Genomic DNA, 22,747 nt, shown 5'->3' with positions numbered 1-22,747 from the left:
CTGAGTTCATTTACAATTATTTGATGTATCGCTTGGGTTATGTACATGAATGCAGGGAATGATGCTGAGCCCATTTACAATTATTTGATGTATCGCTTGGGTTATGTACATGAATGCAGGGAATGATGCTGAGTTCATTTACAATTATTTGATGTATCGCTTGGGTTATGTACATGAATGCAGGGAATGATACTGAGATCATTTACAATTATTTGATGTATCGGTTGGGTTATGTACATGAATGCAGGCAATGATACTGAGTGCATTTACAATTATTTGATGTATCTCTTGGGTTATGTACATGAATGCAGGGAATGATGCTGAGTCCATTTACAATTATTTGATGTATCGCTTGGGTTATGTACATGAATGCAGGGAATGATGCTGAGCCCATTTACAATTATTTGATGTATCGCTTGGGTTATGTACATGAATGCAGGGAATGATGCTTAGCCCATTTACAATTATTTGATGTATCGCTTGGGTTATGTACATGAATGCAGGGAATGATGCTGAGTTCATTTACAATTATTTGAAGTATCGCTTGGGTTATGTACATGAATGCAGGGAATGATGCTGAGCCCATTTACAATTATTTCATGTATCGCTTGGGTTATGTACATGAACGCAGGGAATGATACTGAGCCCATTTACAATTATTTCATGTATTGCTTGGGTTATGTACATGAATGCAGGGAATGATGCTGAGCCCATTTACAATTATTTGATGTATCGCTTGGGTTATGTACATGAATGCAGGGAATGATGCTGAGCCCATTTACAATTATTTGATGTATCGCTTGGGTTATGTACATGAATGCAGGGAATGATGCTGAGCCCATCCACAATTATTTGATGTATCCCTTGGGTTATGTACATGAATGCAGGGAATGATACTGAGCCCATTTACAATTATTTGATGTATCGCTTGGGTTATGTACATGAATGCAGGGAATGATGCTGAGCCCATTTACAATTATTTGATGTATCGCTTGGGTTATGTACATGAATGCAGGGAATGATGCTGAGCCCATTTACAATTATTTGATGTATCGCTTGGGTTATGTACATGAATGCAGGGAATGATGCTGAGTCCATTTACAATTATTTGATGTATCGCTTGGGTTATGTACATGAATGCAGGGAATGATGCTGAGCCCATTTACAATTATTTGATGTATCGCTTGGGTTATGTACATGAATGCAGGGAATGATGCTGAGCCCATCCACAATTATTTAATGTATCCCTTGGGTTATGTACATGAATGCAGGGAATGATACTGAGTCCATTTACAATTATTTGATGTATCTCTTGGGTTATGTACATGAATGCAGGGAATGATGCTGAGTCCATTTACAATTATTTGATGTATCGCTTGGGTTATGTACATGAATGCAGGGAATGATGCTGAGCCCATTTACAATTATTTGATGTATCGCTTGGGTTATGTACATGAATGCAGGGAATGATGCTGAGTTCCTTTACAATTATTTGATGTATCGCTTGGGTTATGTACATGAATGCAGGGAACGATGCTTAGCCCATTTACAATTATTTGATGTATCGCTTGGGTTATGTACATGAATGCAGGGAATGATGCTGAGTTCATTTACAATTATTTGATGTATCGCTTGGGTTATGTACATGAATGCAGGGAATGATGCTGAGCCCATTTACAATTATTTCATGTATCTCTTGGGTTATGTACATGAATGCAGGGAATGATACTGAGCCCATTTACAATTATTTGATGTATTGCTTGGGTTATGTACATGAATGCAAGGAATGATGCTTAGCCCATTTACAATTATTTGATGTATCGGTTGGGTTATGTACATGAATGCAGGGAATGATGCTGAGTTTATTTACAGTTATTAGATGTATCGCTTGGGTTATGTACATGAATGCAGGGAATGATGCTGAGTCCATTTACAATTATTTGATGTATCGCTTGGGTTATGTACATGAATGCAGGGAATGATGCTGAGTCCATTTACAATTATTTGATGTATCGCTTGGGTTATGTACATGAATGCAGGGAATGATGCTGAGCCCATTTACAATTATTTGATGTATCGCTTGGGTTATGTACATGAATGCAGGGAATGATGCTGAGCCCATCCACAATTATTTGATGTATCGCTTGGGTTATGTACATGAATGCAGGGAATGATACTGAGCCCATTTACAATTATTTGATGTATCGCTTGGGTTATGTACATGAATGCAGGGAATGATACTGAGATCATTTACAATTATTTGATGTATCGCTTGGGTTATGTACATGAATGCAGGGAATGATGCTGAGTTCATTTACAATTATTCGATGCATCGCTTGGGTTATGTACATGAATGCAGGCAATGATGCTGAGTCCATTTACAATTATTTGATGTATCGCTTGGGTTATGTACATGAATGCAGGCAATGATGCTGAGTCCATTTACAATTATTTGATGTATCGCTTGGGTTATGTACATGAATGCAGGGAATGATGCTGAGCCCATCCACAATTATTTAATGTATCCCTTGGGTTATGTACATGAATGCAGGGAATGATACTGAGTCCATTTACAATTATTTGATGTATCTCTTGGGTTATGTACATGAATGCAGGGAATGATGCTGAGTCCATTTACAATTATTTCATGTATCGCTTGGGTTATGTACATGAATGCAGGGAATGATGCTGAGCCCATTTACAATTATTTGATATATCGCTTGGGTTATGTACATGAATGCAGGGAATGATGCTGAGTTCATTTACAATTATTTGATGTATCGCTTGGGTTATGTACATGAATGCAGGGAATGATGCTGAGCCCATTTACAATTATTTGATGTATCGCTTGGGTTATGTACATGAATGCAGGGAATGATACTGAGTTCATTTACAATTATTTGATGTATCGCTTGGGTTATGTACATGAATGCAGGGAATGATGCTGAGCCCATTTACAATTTTTTGATGTATCGCTTGGGTTATGTACATGAATGCAGGGAATGATGCTGAGCCCATTTACAATTATTTGATGTATCGCTTGGGTTATGTACATGAATGCAGGGAATGATGCTTAGCCCATCCACAATTATTTGATGTATCCCTTGGGTTATGTACATGAATGCAGGGAATGATACTGAGTCCATTTACAATTATTTGATGTATCGCTTGGGTTATGTACATGAATGCAGGCAATGATGCTGAGTCCATTTACAATTATTTGATGTATCGCTTGGGTTATGTACATGAATGCAGGGAATGATGCTGAGCCCATCCACAATTATTTAATGTATCCCTTGGGTTATGTACATGAATGCAGGGAATGATACTGAGTCCATTTACAATTATTTGATGTATCTCTTGGGTTATGTACATGAATGCAGGGAATGATGCTGAGTCCATTTACAATTATTTCATGTATCGCTTGGGTTATGTACATGAATGCAGGGAATGATGCTGAGCCCATTTACAATTATTTGATATATCGCTTGGGTTATGTACATGAATGCAGGGAATGATGCTGAGTTCATTTACAATTATTTGATGTATCGCTTGGGTTATGTACATGAATGCAGGGAATGATGCTGAGCCCATTTACAATTATTTGATGTATCGCTTGGGTTATGTACATGAATGCAGGGAATGATACTGAGTTCATTTACAATTATTTGATGTATCGCTTGGGTTATGTACATGAATGCAGGGAATGATGCTGAGCCCATTTACAATTTTTTGATGTATCGCTTGGGTTATGTACATGAATGCAGGGAATGATGCTGAGCCCATTTACAATTATTTGATGTATCGCTTGGGTTATGTACATGAATGCAGGGAATGATGCTTAGCCCATCCACAATTATTTGATGTATCCCTTGGGTTATGTACATGAATGCAGGGAATGATACTGAGCCCATTTACAATTATTTGATGTATCGCTTGGGTTATGTACATGAATGCAGGGAATGATGCTGAGCCCATTTACAATTATTTGATGTATCGCTTGGGTTATGTACATGAATGCAGGGAATGATGCTGAGCCCATTTACAATTATTTGATGTATCGCTTGGGTTATGTACATGAATGCAGGCAATGATGCTGAGTCCATTTACAATTATTTGATGTATCGCTTGGGTTATGTACATGAATGCAGGGAATGATGCTGAGCCCATTTACAATTATTTGATGTATCGCTTGGGTTATGTACATGAATGCAGGGAATGATGCTGAGCCCATCCACAATTATTTAATGTATCCCTTGGGTTATGTACATGAATGCAGGGAATGATACTGAGTCCATTTACAATTATTTGATGTATCTCTTGGGTTATGTACATGAATGCAGGGAATGATGCTGAGTCCATTTACAATTATTTGATGTATCGCTTGGGTTATGTACATGAATGCAGGGAATGATGCTGAGCCCATTTACAATTATTTGATGTATCGCTTGGGTTATGTACATGAATGCAGGGAATGATGCTGAGTTCCTTTACAATTATTTGATGTATCGCTTGGGTTATGTACATGAATGCAGGGAACGATGCTTAGCCCATTTACAATTATTTGATGTATCGCTTGGGTTATGTACATGAATGCAGGGAATGATGCTGAGTTCATTTACAATTATTTGATGTATCGCTTGGGTTATGTACATGAATGCAGGGAATGATGCTGAGCCCATTTACAATTATTTCATGTATCTCTTGGGTTATGTACATGAATGCAGGGAATGATACTGAGCCCCATTTACAATTATTTGATGTATTGCTTGGGTTATGTACATGAATGCAAGGAATGATGCTTAGCCCATTTACAATTATTTGATGTATCGGTTGGGTTATGTACATGAATGCAGGGAATGATGCTGAGTTTATTTTCAGTTATTAGATGTATCGCTTGGGTTATGTACATGAATGCAGGGAATGATGCTGAGTCCATTTACAATTATTTGATGTATCGCTTGGGTTATGTACATGAATGCAGGGAATGATGCTGAGTCCATTTACAATTATTTGATGTATCGCTTGGGTTATGTACATGAATGCAGGGAATGATGCTGAGCCCATTTACAATTATTTGATGTATCGCTTGGGTTATGTACATGAATGCAGGGAATGATGCTGAGCCCATCCACAATTATTTGATGTATCCCTTGGGTTATGTACATGAATGCAGGGAATGATACTGAGCCATTTACAATTATTTGATGTATCGCTTGGGTTATGTACATGAATGCAGGGAATGATACTGAGATCATTTACAATTATTTGATGTATCGCTTGGGTTATGTACATGAATGCAGGGAATGATGCTGAGTTCATTTACAATTATTCGATGTATCGCTTGGGTTATGTACATGAATGCAGGCAATGATGCTGAGTCCATTTACAATTATTTGATGTATCGCTTGGGTTATGTACATGAATGCAGGCAATGATGCTGAGTCCATTTACAATTATTTGATGTATCGCTTGGGTTATGTACATGAATGCAGGGAATGATGCTGAGCCCATTTACAATTATTTGATGTATCGCTTGGGTTATGTACATGAATGCAGGGAATGATGCTGAGCCCATTTACAATTATTTGATATATCCCTGTGTTATGTACATGAATGCAGGGAATGATACTGAGCCCATTTACAATTATTTGATGTATCGCTTGGGTTATGTACATGAATGCAGGGAATGATGCTGAGCCCATTCACAATTATTTGATGTATCGCTTGGGTTATGTACATGAATGCAGGGAATGATGCTGAGCCCATTCACAATTATTTGATGTATCCCTTGGGTTATGTACATGAATGCAGGGAATGATGCTGAGCCCATTTACAATTATTTTGTTAACATAAAGCAGTTCCACAACACTTTTGTACAGCCGTTGTTAACAATGGATCCCCATTATCACTGTTACATTTTATGTCACCGAACAGTTAAAAAACTTTACTCCATATTTGAAATAAAATGAGTGAAAAATTGTGTTTCATCTCTGCTAATAACACACAGACGGCTTATTAGCATCTGGAATATGTACACAACCACACAACTCAGGATGTGTTTCCCTAAAGTTAATATTCAAAACCGTCCTCCAGGGCGTGCCGTTACTGGTCCGAATACTAGCGTTTTTCCACCCTTACCTTGTTATAATAGTGAGGAACTTAACTCTCCGCTGAGCATAGCCTGTGTACCAGACATCAATATTACACATACATAGATGCCAGATGCACGGCATAGCACACATCTAATACTACACACGCGTGCTGTGAAGAATTCGCACGTTTAGCCCAAATGTGCAAGCAGGAATTTTCATGACCGGTCTTACCTAATCTTTACTGGCTATTTTTCTTACCTGTTTATTAGATATCTCCTAAATCTTTAGATATTACTTTTTTCTAATTTCGTTAAAAATAATGTATGGTTTCCACATTTGTGTAGGAATGTCTTTACGCATGTATAAAATATATGCTGTAATACCACTATTTAATCACCAATCGTCAACATGAGATAATTTGGTTACCTCAAGGCTGCTGGTTTCCCCAATATAGTGGTTACTACGCAGCAAGGTTATTACGTGCCATCACAATCACTCAACCATGCATGATCTTATCTCTTATCCTCGACATAGCGTGTGTTTATTTAATCGTCATGCATGTGATGGAAAATTAATATATCAACAAAAAAATGCTTCTTTCTAGAAAAAAGATTGCTCGTGAAGCAGATATTAAGAGAGGCGCCTTTCAGTCTCCAATTTACCTAGGCAAGCATGCACGCACGCACAAATCCTAAGGCATATCTCACCAGTTTAATGTCTTCGCTTGTGACGATTCAATATAAAGCTTTTTGAAAAAATCATTTTTTTTATCATAAACGGTGAGAGAAGCAATCACCCAACTAGTTTGCCTTCTGGTCATGTGGTTTTATTTTCCGGCCGTTTTCACTTCACTGATAAAACAATTTCCTCAAAACATATAATTTTATTTTTCTTCGGCTTAAAATTCACGAAGAATTTATAAAGGGAGAAACATCTTGATATTACACGGCATGCAATCATTGTGTACACATTATGCACAAAGCAGCTTACAAGTCAATCATTGTGCACACACATTATGCACAAATCAGCTTACAAGTCAATCATTGTGCACACATTATGCACAAAGCAGCTTACCAGTAAATCAGTATGCACACTTTATGCACAAAGCAGCTTACATGTCAATCACTGTGCACACATTATGCACAAAGCAGCTTACAAGTCAACCACTGTGCACACTTTATGCACAAAGCAGCTTACAAGTCATTTATTGTGCACACAATATGCACAAAGCAGCTTACCAGTCAATCATTGTGTACACAATATGCACAAAGCAGCTTACCAGTCAATCATTGTGTACACAATGTGCACAAAGCAGCTTACAAGTCAATCATTATGCACACATTATGCACAAAGCAGCTTACAAACCAATCATTGTGCACACATTATGCACAAAGCAGCTTACAAGTCAGCAGGTTGTATTATATCAACGCATGATATGCATTGGCCTACATATGTTCTGTTATAGCATGCCGATGTTGTCCTAGCAACCACCTGATGTGACGTCACTGGTTCCAATATGTAGTTAGAAAAAATACCGCAGAACCCAAATTGAATGTTTCAAATGCATTTTACTACGTTGAAAAAAAATCTTATATTTATGTGTCATTATGTGTATCATGAACCACTTTAATTATCATTCATCAAAATATATATCTGAGTTGATTGATCGCATGTGTTCATATATTTAATGTATTCATCATATCATACGCCATGAAAATATACCAGCGCAATTAGACACCAGCGCATCTGGACACTGTCCATATTTAGCTATGCAAGAGAGTTACACTCGTGCATTGTAAAACTTAAGAAACTAAAAGTGGAGGCGTTTGATGGAATAACCTTGGTACACCACTTTTCGGAGTAATAACTTGTGACAATGACTGAAATCGCCACACAAAACAACACACACATCACATATTCGTATGAATTTTAAATTCATGACCATGGTGTTAAGAGATATCGCGGTGATTTCTTGCTCCACGTAAACTACACGTTCTCCTGGAAAAAATTATTTGCGTGTCTCAGTCTATTATATTAGTTGAAACATTGTCTTAATATCTCTTTGTTATTCTAAATATATCTGTTCCCTGCAATACTTTCTAAAAGCAATTCTGTACACAATATACACAAGATGTGCACCAGATGTGCATCAGGCCGCATTGCAACAAATTATAAGCCCAGAAATGTGCAAAACCATTTTCCTGTGTCTACACTTTTAATGTGTACCAAATTGTGGACAAACACATGTGTACAAATGGTACACATATTCTTTTTGAGAGAGCCCATGAGAATAGACACAACATGAGAACAGCGGTAAGCAATTTAAAAATTCGTCTTATGACTCAAATTTAAACAAAATGGCATTTTTAAAATCAGTTATAAGGCGATTTTTGCAAAGCATGAGGTTTGGTTTTATATATCGTGCCTAGTACATAATTCCAACTACAAGCACCGCTTGGCACGAGATGTAATGAACTTTCCCACGGTCATATTGTATATTCATCCTTCGTGCATTATCAGTCTAAGGTTTGGTACAAATCATGTTAATTTGCACGCGCTGTGTAGCGTTATTATATAAGGTGTAACACCAGCGAATAGGACACCTGGAGAGCGTGTCGGTGTCTGAAAGCTTAGCTGTATGTTACGAACACAAAATGTCTAAATTCCTGTTGGTGGTTACCCTGCTGGTTATGTGCTACCACATGCCCGTGAAGGGCTCGTACACATACAACTACAGTAAGTGCCATTTTCTCATCCATAATTTATTAATAATCCTTATAAAACCTAGTGTTAACGAAATAGTCTTCATTTCCTTACGGAAAAGACGCTTATTAAGCCTATTTGTGTATTACATTTATATATAAACATGTACATCTATGCTACCAGTTGACACACAGGTGACATGTTGAAATTGTGCGAGCCTGTAAGTAGCTTTTTTTGTGACTTAAGCACCATAACATCGCATCAGATACCAGACAAGTACAGAAAATACATAAGGCCATGTGTGTATTGTAATATATCTATACTTTGGCTTATATTTCACCTCGATGCCAAAATTCATTGTAAATTCAACTGGTGAGATAGCCATTGACCAATGATGTCGCTTGTTCGGATCCATGCAGTGTCTGGTCCACGCGACACACTTATCTGCGTAGTAGCCATTGACCAAGTTATGATGTATACTGTGACTGAAGTTCAAGTAAGCCTCCGACTGTACACCACACGGTGATAGCTCTCTTGAAATCGCTTAGGTTCGTAATGCTTTATACAAGAATTTCATTGAAGAGCACTTGCTGTCTACCAAAATAGCACACTTTTTAACTGAGCCGTTGGTTTTGAACACAAAAATGAAAAAATCAAATTAAAAATGTTTAATTCAATTCCGTTTATGAAGTATATTTCATTTATATATCAACATGATCAGATTTAGGCTTGGCCATAAGGTGTAGGCCTGTAAATACCATACCACCTCGATAAGTGCCTGAAATAGACTTCGAATAAATAGGTGTTGTACATTTGCTCAGTAAAACTCCATTCTCGTTACCATTCCATCAGATTACTACCGGCGTTACGCCCCATCTACTGTTGCTTTCTCCGTGGCCAAGAACACGAACCAAGAATTTACCGAGGCTGACACTGTGGAATTTGAAAAAGTCTTGACAAACGTGGGCAAGGCCTTCAAAGATGGACGATAACAAGGTGAAGATTCCAACTACGGGTCTATACTACATCAGTTACTTCGCTCCAGGACAAGATGCTGAAAAAGGGCAACGTGAACTTGGTGAAGAATGACAATGTTGTCGTGTCGTCTATGGGGGATAATGGTGCCAATGCGGTCGTATTGTTCCTCGAGAAAGGCGACAGGCTTTGTCTACAAGGAGAAGAAGGAGCTGTTTTGGAAAGCAACGAGGATAATCGCAAAGTCACCTTCAGTGGCTTCCTGATCAAGAGGGGATTCTTCGACAAAAAGTACTAGCAAAAACTCAAAAGTTAAAGTGTACTACATAGCGTTCTTCCCAACAGTAAATATATTATGCACCACTTTAAAACGTATATGCTTATTAAAGAATGTCATTTGTATAACCATATACCAATATGAAAGCAGTTTCTGTCGTTGAGAGATCAGCACGATATATGGCTGAAACACCGCCGATGTGGAGTTAAGCAGTAATCATTCAATCTGTCATTGGTGGAAATGTGAAACTGTTATACCAAGGTATATACCACGCTTATACCACGGGATTCCCAGTTCCACATAATAACGAGTCACTATATACCGCACTATGCCAACCCACCTAAAAATCTTCTGTCGTATAAAGGTAATAGTTATAAGGTAGCCCTCCTCCACTGGCTTTATGGGGGTCTTCGCTTGCTACCTGCGCTGCCAGCACAGCTCACACACAGAATTACACTGAATTTCCATCAGCATCATATACCATACATGCATGCATACCTATTAGTTTAATCATCTAATCTGAACTTTATGGTGCTGTAGTAACTGATCACTACTGAACATGTACTTTTATGCTAAATGTGTTAATTTTACGTAAATCACTGTATTAAGAACTGCTTTTTCTGCATGCATGCTATAATAAACTCTGCGAAAACAGAACATTCTGAATGGTTGGTAAACCGTGTCCTGTTTTCTTAGCGCCACAAGAGTGAAACCACAAGGGTGAAACCACAAGAGCCAGCATATTCTACCAGGTACCTTGTATCATTAGTTCACGTAGCTTTAACGGGAGCAAAATGTGCTTTTGAGCTCACTGTTTTAAACGAGATTAGAAAACTCTGAACTATTTTGCCTAGACGATGATCCAATGCGTCACATTAGTAATCAATCGTTTTATTTCATACCATGGAGTGTCTCTTCATTTTCCAGATTGTCTATTGATGGTTATATACACTACTAAATATCTCCTCGCTGGATTGGTTTTAATCTGACTGCTGTGATATACATGCAATATTCTTGAGAATGGCGCAGTAATTGAACTTGTTTATAATTTATGTAATTCCATTCCGTTGTGTATTTCTAGTGTTGTGTGTTTACAGAGCAATAAAACTACACGGAAATCTGTCATTGTGCACACACAGGCGTCGGTGGTATATAGGGAACAGGGCTTCTGCCTCATAAACAGTACTCTGTAAATCCGAGGTTCAGTCCCGAATGGAGTCACACCTAAGATTTCAACATTGACAACCTTGGTACTTCCTTGCTTGAAGCTCATCGTAAGAGAAATAGACCAAGCACCGCTCGATAGTGTGACACCATAATGTGACTGGTGTCTTCGGCATGGCGCTCCAGTGAGGTAGCACTTGAAATATGCCGGCAATGAATTCAGTGTGCTACCAGGAGACATCATCGTGGCGTGATATCGCTAAAGTATTGTTGAAAGTGACAGTAAACCCCAATTAAATAACCACACAAATCATTTTATCAAACCGGGGCTGCTGGTTGTATCAGATCGTATTAACATGGCGGATGAGAGTGTTCATATATCTACACATTTGACTCTAAGATCGGATTGTATCCATCCAAGCTTCGAAACCAAATTTATCGATTTGAATCCTTAAATTAACTAATTTAAAATCTGTCTTGTTTCAGTGGTGTCTTAAACATGTTAAAGATAACCATGACGAAATTGTTTTTTCCGAAACCCTTACTAATTCCTAACTTCAAGCCACCTCGTGGTCAGTAAATCAGAAATACAGTGATGTCACGATTACAGTCTGTTTCTTTAACATTCTCCCACATTCTGCTTTCTGTAAAATCCCTCAGGCTCATTACTAAAGTGGTGCAATTTTACACGTAACACTATAGAAGCACTACACCTTGATATGTTGGACTATATATTATTGCAAAGAAAATGCTGTGAGAATACTTTTGTTAATTCATAATATATCACAAATAAGTGTCTCACTTGTGTGACTTTTCCAGCCACTGTTTCGAAACATGTCAATGGGTACAGATAGATTAGATTCCGCTGCTCTTCCCATGGAAAACTGGATCATTTTCCTGTCCCGCAATTATTGTTATTTATTGGTTGGGTTCATTACTGAACAAATAATGGAAGTTAAGGACTCCAAAACTCAGGACACTTCAAGATTAAAAAAAACTGTACTTCACGCGTACATGCAATTTGACACCTCACAGACAACGCAGACAAGTCAAAGTTGGAAAATTTCGCACAATTCCAGGATGTTCACATTGGGATATACATGTATGTTTACATAGCTCCTAATTCCTAACTTTAACACGAAGGGTAAAAAATTGACATTTAACTCAAATTTCAAATTTTGACTTAAGTAAAAACTGCTTCCATGGATTCGACCCATGTAGATCTGTAATTCTGAAATGTAAGCTGGGAAGAATGAAGCAGACCTCAGACCTATTAGTCCTATAGCTTGCTTATACTCTACAACTCGTTTCTGCTGACCCGCAGTGTAGACCCGCTCGAGTCACACACGGCTACTACATGTACATATACATGTCAATCACACCAAGCATTAAGTACTCCATCAGCCTCTATATTCCATGGGATCATCTCTATATAGTTGGAGAATGCAGTCAGGATAGTTGGTCTTATGGGAAGTATAGAGAAGTTTTTGCGCTTCCATATCTACATGTTTAACTCTTCAACACTCCAAGTTTAACAGTTAATGTAATAACCATTATGCCAAGATGTGACAACAAAATATCCGATTCATATGTGCATTATATAGGTGAAATGTCTCAAATATCAGAGAGCGTTCCTGTACCTTTAAACTCATTCAGCAAATACCACATAGGGCAATATCATTATAGGCCTACATAACATCGGCAATATCAATATAGGTCTACATCATATCGGCAATATCATTATAGGCCTACATCACATCGACAATATCATTATAGGCCTAGATCACATCGGCAATACCATTATAGGGCCCACATCACATCGGCAATATCATTACAGGCCTACATCACATCGGCAATATCATTATAGGCATATATAACATCGGCAACATCAGTATAGGCCTACATCACCATCGGCAATATCATTATAGGCCTAAATCACAGCGGTAACATCATTATAGGCCTATATCACATCGGCAATATTATTATAGGGCCTACATCCAAGTCGAAAAACTATGACACTTGCTTTATAATGCATAAAGCTTGCTCGGACATCATTCGAGCTCTTAATAATGGAAAATGCTGGGTGTTTAAATAATCGCTTAAAAGCTGTTATTCCAAATATGTACACACCGGTACATTGTATGCCTTCTTGTAAGATAAGAATACACAAACCATATAACAGTGTCAAGCCATTTACAAAGGCCGACACGCCATATGACTCCATTAACAGCCATGCCACAGAAAAAAGTATTGCTTTCTGAATTAAAGGGTATTTGCGAACCATGTGATTTCACCTTTTTGTTCCTGTCTACTGAATAGTTTAAACTGCAAATACCACCTGACACGAGATGGAAGTTTTGGGTGGAGATATCCCACGCTCTAACTATTATCTTGACTTCGTGCAGAATCAATTTCAACCAGGCTTTCATAGAATTAATTTTCACGCTTCATGCTGGTCCGATATATAAGGCAGCACCACAGAGCAATTTATCTATAGTTTGTGTTTCAAAGCCTATAACTGGGCAGATCAGAACACAAAATGTCTACACTACTGGTGAGGATAACCCTGCTGGTCGTATGCTACCACCTACCTGTGGAAAGCTCGTACAACTATTACAGTGAGTAGTTTGTCCTTATTAATTCAATAATGCTCATATAGCGACAACAAAATGCTTTGTTCATTTACGAGGAAATAACTTTAGACCTTTAGAAAGTCGCTCAGTTGTAGGCCATATCTTTTACACCTCAGCGTGGGCTTGATATCAGTTTACGCAAAGGTAACATGTTGAAACTTTGCTATCGGGTTTCTCCTGAAAGTTAAATAACATAACACTTATCTACAAACAGGATACTCTGTATTTAACATATTTCGACTTTCCATAATATTAGTTATGATTCATTAAGACGCCTGAATTGAATGGCTAAGTTAACATAGCCTAATTTCCCCCTATAGCAATTGACCTATGAGCCCTGTGGCGACTTGCTCCTGTCACCAAAGCTGAATAAATGGCTTATTGAGTGTGAGGTGTTGAGTTCAAACCCAGCAAGGTAACCGCGAGGTGTGGTACCAACGGTTTCCCTGACTTCCATCACAAGAGTTTAACCGTTTTTGTGAAATGAACTTAGGACCTGGCATGTTGTAGTGTAGGGACAACGATACATATAATAACGAATTTTAATGCTAACGCCTTTCTCAAGGATGTTTAATATATACCAAGGTGGCCGTGTGTTTATGGTTAGCGAAAAGAGGCAGAAAACACTGCACTTCATCTGGTATGTCCTCCTAACCTCAATTTCTTCCAGTGCCGGCTTAAGTGTGTCCCATAGAACCAACATCAACGTGTTTCTATTTGATGTTCCACTGTTTCGTTTTCTACCTTTTCCTCAGACTTTTACCGACATTACGCCCCATCCACTGTTGCTTTCACCGTGTCCAAGAACACGAATCAAGAGTTTAGCGAGACTGGCAATGTGGAATTTGACCACGTCCTTACAAACGTGGGTCAGGCCTTCCAGTCAGGCAAGAACGAGATAAAGATTCCAACTACCGGCCTGTACTTCTTCGGTTACTTCGCGCCAGGAGAGGATGCTGGGAAGGGCAACGTGGACTTGGTGAAGAACGGAGAGGTCATGTTGTCGTCTATGGGGGTAAACGGTGGTAAAGTGGCCGTGCTATTCGTCCAGAGAGGTGACATCATTACTCTTCAGGCGCGGAAAGGCTCTCTTCTAGTGAGCACAGAAGACAGTCAAAAGGTCGCCTTCACTGGCTACCTCATCAAGAGAGGTTCCTTCGATAACAAGTACTAATGAAAACTCTGACCAATGCAAATTCTGAACTACGAAAGTATTTTGCCTAAACAGGTATACCGTATACAGACTCAAAACGCCCAGTTAACACTGAAAATAACCATTATAATACCTGTCTGAAGCAGTTTCTATCGTCAAAGGAATTGTACATCTGTTACATACCATAGTATATAACCACCTGCACTAAGAGGCCTTTTGGCTATACGTCGAATTATGTTTGTCCTCTGGATCTATATAATAGGCATGTTTGCTAATTCCGTGCATGAGATGTGGTGTGAAGCAGGAACTCGACTCATTTTTACACCAAACGTTGGGTGTAACGCAACGTTTGCAATGTTACAATGTAGTCATTTCTACTGCAACATCATTCTGTCTGTGACGTCCTCATGCTGGGGATGGGAAAGAAACGTTTGACCTCAGTATTAAGCTACTTTGTGCATTCTTCCTGCACATAGATTTGCTGTGAATGTACAGAGCGCCACGTATCATTACCGCTCATGTATATAGTACATATTCTGAATTAACCATGAAATGTGACTCACAATTCCTAACTTATGTAACTACTGCAAAGAGAAAGAAATCGTGCTGTGATCGACGTAACAAAACCATAGTTTACAGATGGCTTATCTATACGGAGTGTTCATGTGTTACACGTGTTTAACCCTACATAAATCACTGTAATCATTAAGGCCTGCTTGTCCTGTTATACCTCCTAAACTTGAACACCGTCAGTGTTCTGGAACACAACGTTAAACACCAGTGAAATAAATAAAAACAATTATGACATTAAATACGGATACTTCAACATGTTCATGGTTTTATGTAATTCCGACATGTGGCGTAAAAGCATCATCTCTGGTTAATGTCTAACATTAAGCCTAATTCTTAATCTCAAAAGCGGTGTTCAGCTAAATAATGAACATCTAATGAGAAAAGTCAAACTGGTAAGAGATTAAGAGTAGATATAAGTGAGAGTTTTAATGTGGGTTTGTCTAATGTTAATGGTGGCCAAGAAACAGTTTAAAAACTCTTTGTTGACAAGTTCAAAAAAAAAGGGAAATTCATGGAAATCCTCAACCAAGTGGTTTTGGGAGTTGAAGACAGAAGGTATTACGCAGACCTTTTGAGGAAAACATTCTAACCACAAAGCCATTCTTCAGAGGTACAGTTAAATCTGGCCATTACAGCATCTTGAGAAGTTCTAGCATCGGACGTCTAAAAATTGCAACTAGCATCCCTGCATTTTACCTCATTCTGCCGTGGTGCTAGGGAAGTGTAATTTTCTAATGAACTGTATTTAAACAATAAATCAGGTAAATTGACAACCGGGCGTATTTTGACGGTTACTATGACAATTTGCCAACTATATCACACTGCTGTCGCTGGTCTGGTTTAGGCTACATAATGTAGGTCTACTGTTTTTTCTCACTTCACACATAAAACCAAGCTGATACCATACACTATCGTACAACTAAATAAATGAGGGCAAACAACAAACATTTAAGGCAGCTTCCTTAGAGCAAAATACACATATATTCGCCTCATATTTCTACGCGACAGCCAAACCATGCAAACAAAAATAATCTTTTTCTGTTCGATAATAAATTAGACCTTGTAAATTTGGAAAGATCCCAACAGCTCTGAAGAAATTCTCTTACACAGCAAAGTCATATTTACGCTATCAATTATGCTACAATTGTTATATTTTTCATTTGATAGTAGGCTTATACGTCAACACACATATCCACAACTGAACATAATTAAGCCCCTTACAACACAGAGACTACAATCAGCTGTCAACATGATATAAGATATACTGCATACATAATTGCACATAGCTGTCAATTAATTGTACATAATTGTCCACAACTGCATCAATGCATGCTTTCCTTACATTTTCATTTTGACTTTATTAGTTTCAATGCACTTTCGCTACAAATTTTATTAATCTTACCTTATGTATTTCATCCTCAGAATAGCAATAAAGTGAAAGTAAACATTAAGCAGTGACTTTTCAACAATGGCTAACTGAAATAAAGTCAGCACACAATGTTAACTCAAAAGAAAAACAAACTATTACTACAGACAAATCTGCACATGACATATTTTCACATAAATATGAAAGCACTCAGGGTCACCATAATTTATGTCAAGAGTTTGCATTAATAACAAGAAATATACTGACCCATGTAAAAGATCCATGTACACCCGAAGGTTGAAAGAATAATAAGGCAACCTGATTATATTTACTTATTTGTCTTTCATTCATTTGATTGGCGTTTTTGCTGTACTTAAAAACATTTTACTTATAGGATGGCGGCCATCCTGGCAGAACGTAGAGGAATCCTTGTTACAAAACATTTTGCTGAACAAATGCGCACAAAGCAATGATAATCCCTCTTTAGTCAAAGCAATGATAATCCCTGTATGATCACAGTGATGATAATCCCTGTATGATCACAGTGATGATAATCCCTGTATGATCAAAGTGATGATAATCCCTCCCTCTATGATCAAAGCCAGGATAATCCCTGTATGACTTGATATGACCAAAGCTCTCAAGCTGATTACTGGCACATACACTGTACAGGTGTTAACATTAATGTACCTACTTACACCCCTCATGCCATATCCATTTACAACATTATTCTCCTCTCACCATAATTTACATCTAGAAATGGATTTGGCAAATCTACAGACATACAAATTGTGCTGATTCTATGACTGTCCCAGCAATTATAAACTGTAGACTTTTACAACCACCGAGGATGGAGTAATAATCTTATTTGGGAAAGAAAATGCAAGTGTAAAACCAATTGGTGGAAGCCAAAATAAGACAAGTAATACAAATCTTCAAGGCAAATTTGAACAAAGATAACAAAACAAAAAACCATAACAAGAAACAGAATAGAAATTATTCCTCTCACCATCTATTTTGCTGCCATCTTTCAAGAAAACTACTAGTCTGTGAGACAAAAATAAATCAAATGTCCTCCAGCACAAAGTCCACTTTTTCTGCTACCCTTTTGCATCCTGTTGTGGAGTATATTTTCTCATCATTTGGGTAGTAGATAAGTTCATCAGCTATCGTGTTCAGCAGATCAGCCTTTTCCTTTCGCTCCTTGCGACTTTTCAAGTAACCTTTATCCACAAGAACATCCACGATGCATTCCTTTACATGGCTTCTCTCCAGAGGTAAAAACGGAATATAAGCCGTGATGAGATTCTTTGTGACGAGTTCACTGTGCCACAAACCCTCTACAAGGAAACACAAAATTAATCTTTGGTCATCCTCATTTGACTTTCTTAACACCATACTTAAAAATTTAGTTAGTTCATGTGATGGAGATCGGTTTTATGGGAAAACAGAGCACATGGGTAAACCACCTACCATTTGGCAAGTTACTGACGAACTTCTCCACATGTGATGTGCTCGCACAACCTATTTATGGAAGACATTATTGTCACCATGGCTCCACAAAAACTCACAGGGGAGATATCTGCCCATTTCACACTCACGGCCGGGATAGAACATGCGCTCTGTGTGCCTAGTGGTTACATGTTATGCATCAAACTCGCTATGTTCCATCCTGCTTTCAAGTTTTACCTGAATGTAAAGGCCTACCTGTATTCTGACACTCTTATGTGAAAGGGCAAGATTCACTGTTTTCCTGATTCAGTATGTTGTTTAATAAATGATGTTTCCTTCATATTTAGTAGATTTTCTTCAATGTTATACAGGAAGCCCATATAAAAACCCAGAGGATTGTACTATGCTCACGTTTGAACCCAGTGTGAGTTTGTCAAAGTTCTCTACAAAAAACCCAACAATGACATCAGAGAGCAACTAGCCAGCCACTGCATTTTGTTCTGGAACTCGAACAAATGCTCCAGTTTGCTGGCCACCATATCCACAGGCCACAACAGCTACTATATAGGTAGGTCTGTACATCTAATGAATCAGTTTGTATCAAAAAACGTCATAATCAGGATATCCCCTTACTTTGAGTATTCACGGTTGCTCTGGTTATCTCCTTTTCAAGGTCTTTCAACTGAAGATCCTCTCTGGCTTGAGCCGAGTGAAAATGCTTCAGTGCAATCTGGCTGATATCTTGTCCTGCAGTATTGCTAGTGAAAGCAAACAAAACATGTGCATCTAGAGTTCTGAAATTGCAATCAAAGTTTGCGAGACAACATGTAGATAAAGAAATAGGGCTGATACCAATATAAATCTCAGATGGGTAATAACAAAAATAATGTACAAAACAATTTAAAAACGAAAGGCAATTCATAGTAAAGCAATAAAACGCTTGTGGGGTAAGTAGAAACGGCTAACCTATTTTGTCAGCGATTTGTTGTTTTTTCCAGATTTAAAGGTCATCTTCATCGATCACATATGTTCATGGCCAGAGGTCACACACATTTTTTCTGTTTCACATAATTTTACACTTCTAATTCAAATTCTTGAGGATCTTATCCACATAATGTGCACTCCTACACACTATATTTATATCAGTATAGATATTTCTGCACAAAAATTATGGTTTATGATGAAAAAAAAACAAACACCTGATGTCCTTGGCATATAAATATAGTACATAAACTAAGAATACAAATTTGCCTTGACAAACCACTTCATTCATTCATTGATTTATTAGATTTGTGTTTCATGCCTTACTCAAGAATATTTCACTTATACGACGGTGACCAGCATTATGGTGGGAGGAAACTGGGCAGAGCCCAGGGGGAACCCACAGCCATACCCACTTCAGTTGACAACTACACACAGGTAACACGTAATATGCACCTACAAGGTAATATTAGTTTCATACTTCACATATTTTCAATGTGTCATTCATTGTTTCCTGCTAAAATGTGCTAGAAATTTAGATCTGCATGTAAAGACACATACCTGAGAAAAATAAAGATGGCTTTTCTATACACAACCCCACTGATATCCTCATAGTACTCCAAATAGGGCTTTATAACGTCAAGCAGTCCATTAGGTAACTTGTCCATTTCATCAAATATAAATAATGACCTCTCACACTTTGTAATGTTGCCTTCGATCCACTGTTTCAAGTTCTCCTGTTAAAAAAGTTACAGGAAGGTGTTGAGGATATCCACAGGTAGCACTTTTGCATCATGAATGGCTGCTCCCTAGATCGGAAGTAATACATACTCCTACACTGTCACTAATGTGCATTAGTCCAATCAGATTCTTGCTTTCATGTTTCAAAGTAAAGTACGATAGGCTTTTAATGCATGCTCATATAGAAATGATGATTCTGATTGGTCTGATGGTTTTGCATTAGCAGGAGTTACTTCAGGTCATGTAAGTCGGAACAAGAATTAAAACTTGCAGATATTATACTTCAGTTGGCTATATGTAATTTTACATTTTATATTTTCTGTACAATTTTTCAAACATAAACATCCAATGACAAACCTTATACTGTTGAACTTTGTCTGCATGAGGAAACTCCCTTGTGGCAGATATCAGGTGGACATATTTACTCCGCATGCCATTTCTGTAGATGTGCTTAGCCAGTATCTGGCTGGCGTAGTTTTTCCCCGTACCAGTCCAGCCTTGAAACGACAGGCCCAGAGCTTTGGTGGGGTTAGGATTGCGCATGTGAGCGGAGATGTGCTTGGCAATTGTAGACACTGCCAGGTGCTGTCCATACAGCTGGCTCTCAAGTCTGCTAGCCAGACCTGAAAGCATTAATATTGGTGTACATCAATATTATTAATAAACAAAAAAAAACACATTCAAAAAGGTATTTATCCAATTCTCATCATTTAAAGTCACACCTTCCATCAGCCTTCTGGATATCACATATGCTTAAAAAAAGACAAGCCAAATATCCTGAAGCCTTCCCATGTGTCTACATGTATGTCAGTTTATCTGGTGGCTTCTACCACCATTTTGACTTATTTTTGGGACAGATATTAGTAGTGTTGAAAGCAGAACACTACATTTCTTTACCAGATTTTTGGAAAAGTAAAGATATCAGCACGTTGTTCATTAAATGGTCTATGTGAGAAAAAAGAAATTCAATATTCCTGCTACAATTACACATATATTGGCTAAAATGAGCAGACCAGGTGTCCCAAAAATGAAGTGAAGTGTCTGGAAGTGAAATAAGCATTCCTTTGCCATGATCATTAACGTCTTAGTTATGAAGCAGAGAACTTTTACAATAAACTATTATTTAAAAGTTACAACACAACCCTATTCATCAACAGGCCATATCACTATGTAAAGGGACATAACTTTAGCTTATACCATAAATGTACCATTGTATTTGAGCAACCTAGAATCCATCTATGATTTGATTTGATTGACGTTTTATGCCGTACACAAGAATATTTAACTTATACAACAATGACCAGCATTATGGTGGGAGGAAACCAGGCAGAGACCGAGGGAAATCCATGACAAGCCACAGATTGCTGCAGGACCTTCCCACTTACGGGCGGAGAGGAAGCCAGCGTGAGCAGGACTTGAGCTCACACTGACTGCATTCGTTAGAGGCTCCTTGGTGTTAGTCATAATAGTAAAATATTCTAATGTAGGGAGCAAAACATCAACCAGACCAATCCAGTCTTATCCAATTTCACACAAATAATTTGTGTAAGTAGTACATGTATCTACCCATAAATTTGTGGTAAATTATGGTAACTTAGCTTGAGAATTTATCTAGGCAGATTTTAGTGAATTCAAGAAAAACTACAGTATGAATTTATGTCTGTAAATATATGAGTTAAATCTAACAGGCCTAAATTTTTTGTGTCACATTTTACCAAAACAATACTGAAACACAGTGTCACACTGAATAGCGCATATGTTTGCTATCAGTAGCATTAGACACAGTGTAGCTTCCACTGGAACAATGCGGTGGCTAGAGGTACAGAAAGACGCCTTCAGAAACAAGACTGACAGATTTATGAATGCCTTAATAATGGATTATTGCTGCCTTCTGAAAAAAATAAAATAATGACCACATGAATTCTTAAACACAGACTAATTCAATCCAATTATAAAATGTAAATTGTGGCAATCCTTGATAATCTCAAAGTTGAAAAATGAGACGGAACGAAAATGCCAGCTTATCAATGAAATTTCTTCTTGCTGTGAGAGGTCGAATACAATGTACAACTGCTTGTGATGCAGGTATTATTTTCATTTGAAGAAATCGCGCACACAAGATGCTTATTTGGCGCCAACAACACATAAGAAAGTGTTTAATATTGCAGCTCTTTACATATTTGCAAGTATATTGGTGGTCCATCCACTTCATTGCTAAACGCAAGTTACTGAATGAATTTAAGTCCTTCTACCACGTACAGCAACCTCTGCTTAACAAATCCCTAAAAAGCCAACAGAGTCTACTGATAATCAAGTGTCAAAACGGTCTCCCTGTCAACCTAAATGGAGAAAATAACTCCAGATTACGTACCTGTCATGTTAGTGTTCACCCATCGGCTATTACAACACTCGAAAATTCGACACTGCACGAACGTCCAGCCTCCGATTACAGCTGATCCCACACCTATTGCAGCCCCCGCTCCAAGAGAAATTGGGTCGAAACATGATGATATGTGAAAAGAAATGCCCAGAAAAAGGCATGTTAAGGTTAATCTTGAGTTCATCACTAAATCTTATCACAAATATGAGGCAAACAAATCACATTGCAGTTTTCCTAAATCGAAAGCAAACATG

General features: G+C 38.0%; 2 protein-coding genes across 3 annotated transcripts; one reads left to right on the top strand and one right to left on the bottom strand.

Moving 5' to 3' along the window:
• The first annotated feature begins 13,753 nt into the window (after window positions 1–13,753).
• Window positions 13,754–15,021, top strand: LOC135473701 (complement C1q subcomponent subunit B-like). The gene is made up of 2 exons (XM_064753566.1): window positions 13,754–13,832; window positions 14,603–15,021. Exons 1-2 carry the CDS (start codon window positions 13,754–13,756, stop codon window positions 15,019–15,021), a joined length of 498 nt encoding a protein of 165 aa, XP_064609636.1.
• An 841-nt stretch (window positions 15,022–15,862) lies between these two features.
• On the bottom strand, window positions 15,863–22,738 carry LOC135472654 (torsin-1A-like). 2 transcript variants are annotated; one of them, XM_064752258.1, is made up of 5 exons: window positions 22,485–22,738; window positions 20,471–20,736; window positions 19,934–20,109; window positions 19,025–19,185; window positions 15,863–18,279 (listed from the first exon to the last, which is right to left on the bottom strand). In XM_064752258.1, exons 1-5 carry the CDS (start codon window positions 22,675–22,677, stop codon window positions 18,005–18,007), a joined length of 1,071 nt encoding a protein of 356 aa, XP_064608328.1. In that variant the 5' UTR covers window positions 22,678–22,738; the 3' UTR covers window positions 15,863–18,004. The 2 variants fall into 2 exon arrangements, with proteins under 2 accessions (XP_064608328.1, XP_064608329.1); XM_064752259.1 differs by having other exon boundaries at window positions 19,025–19,149.
• Window positions 22,739–22,747: the final 9 nt, after the last annotated feature.

The sequence above is a fragment of the Liolophura sinensis genome, chromosome 8 (genome assembly GCF_032854445.1).
Source record: "Liolophura sinensis isolate JHLJ2023 chromosome 8, CUHK_Ljap_v2, whole genome shotgun sequence".
Taxonomy (NCBI): domain Eukaryota; kingdom Metazoa; phylum Mollusca; class Polyplacophora; order Chitonida; family Chitonidae; genus Liolophura; species Liolophura sinensis.
The sequence above is the reverse complement of the archived record's forward strand: the minus strand, read 5'-3'. Positions and strand labels throughout refer to the sequence as shown.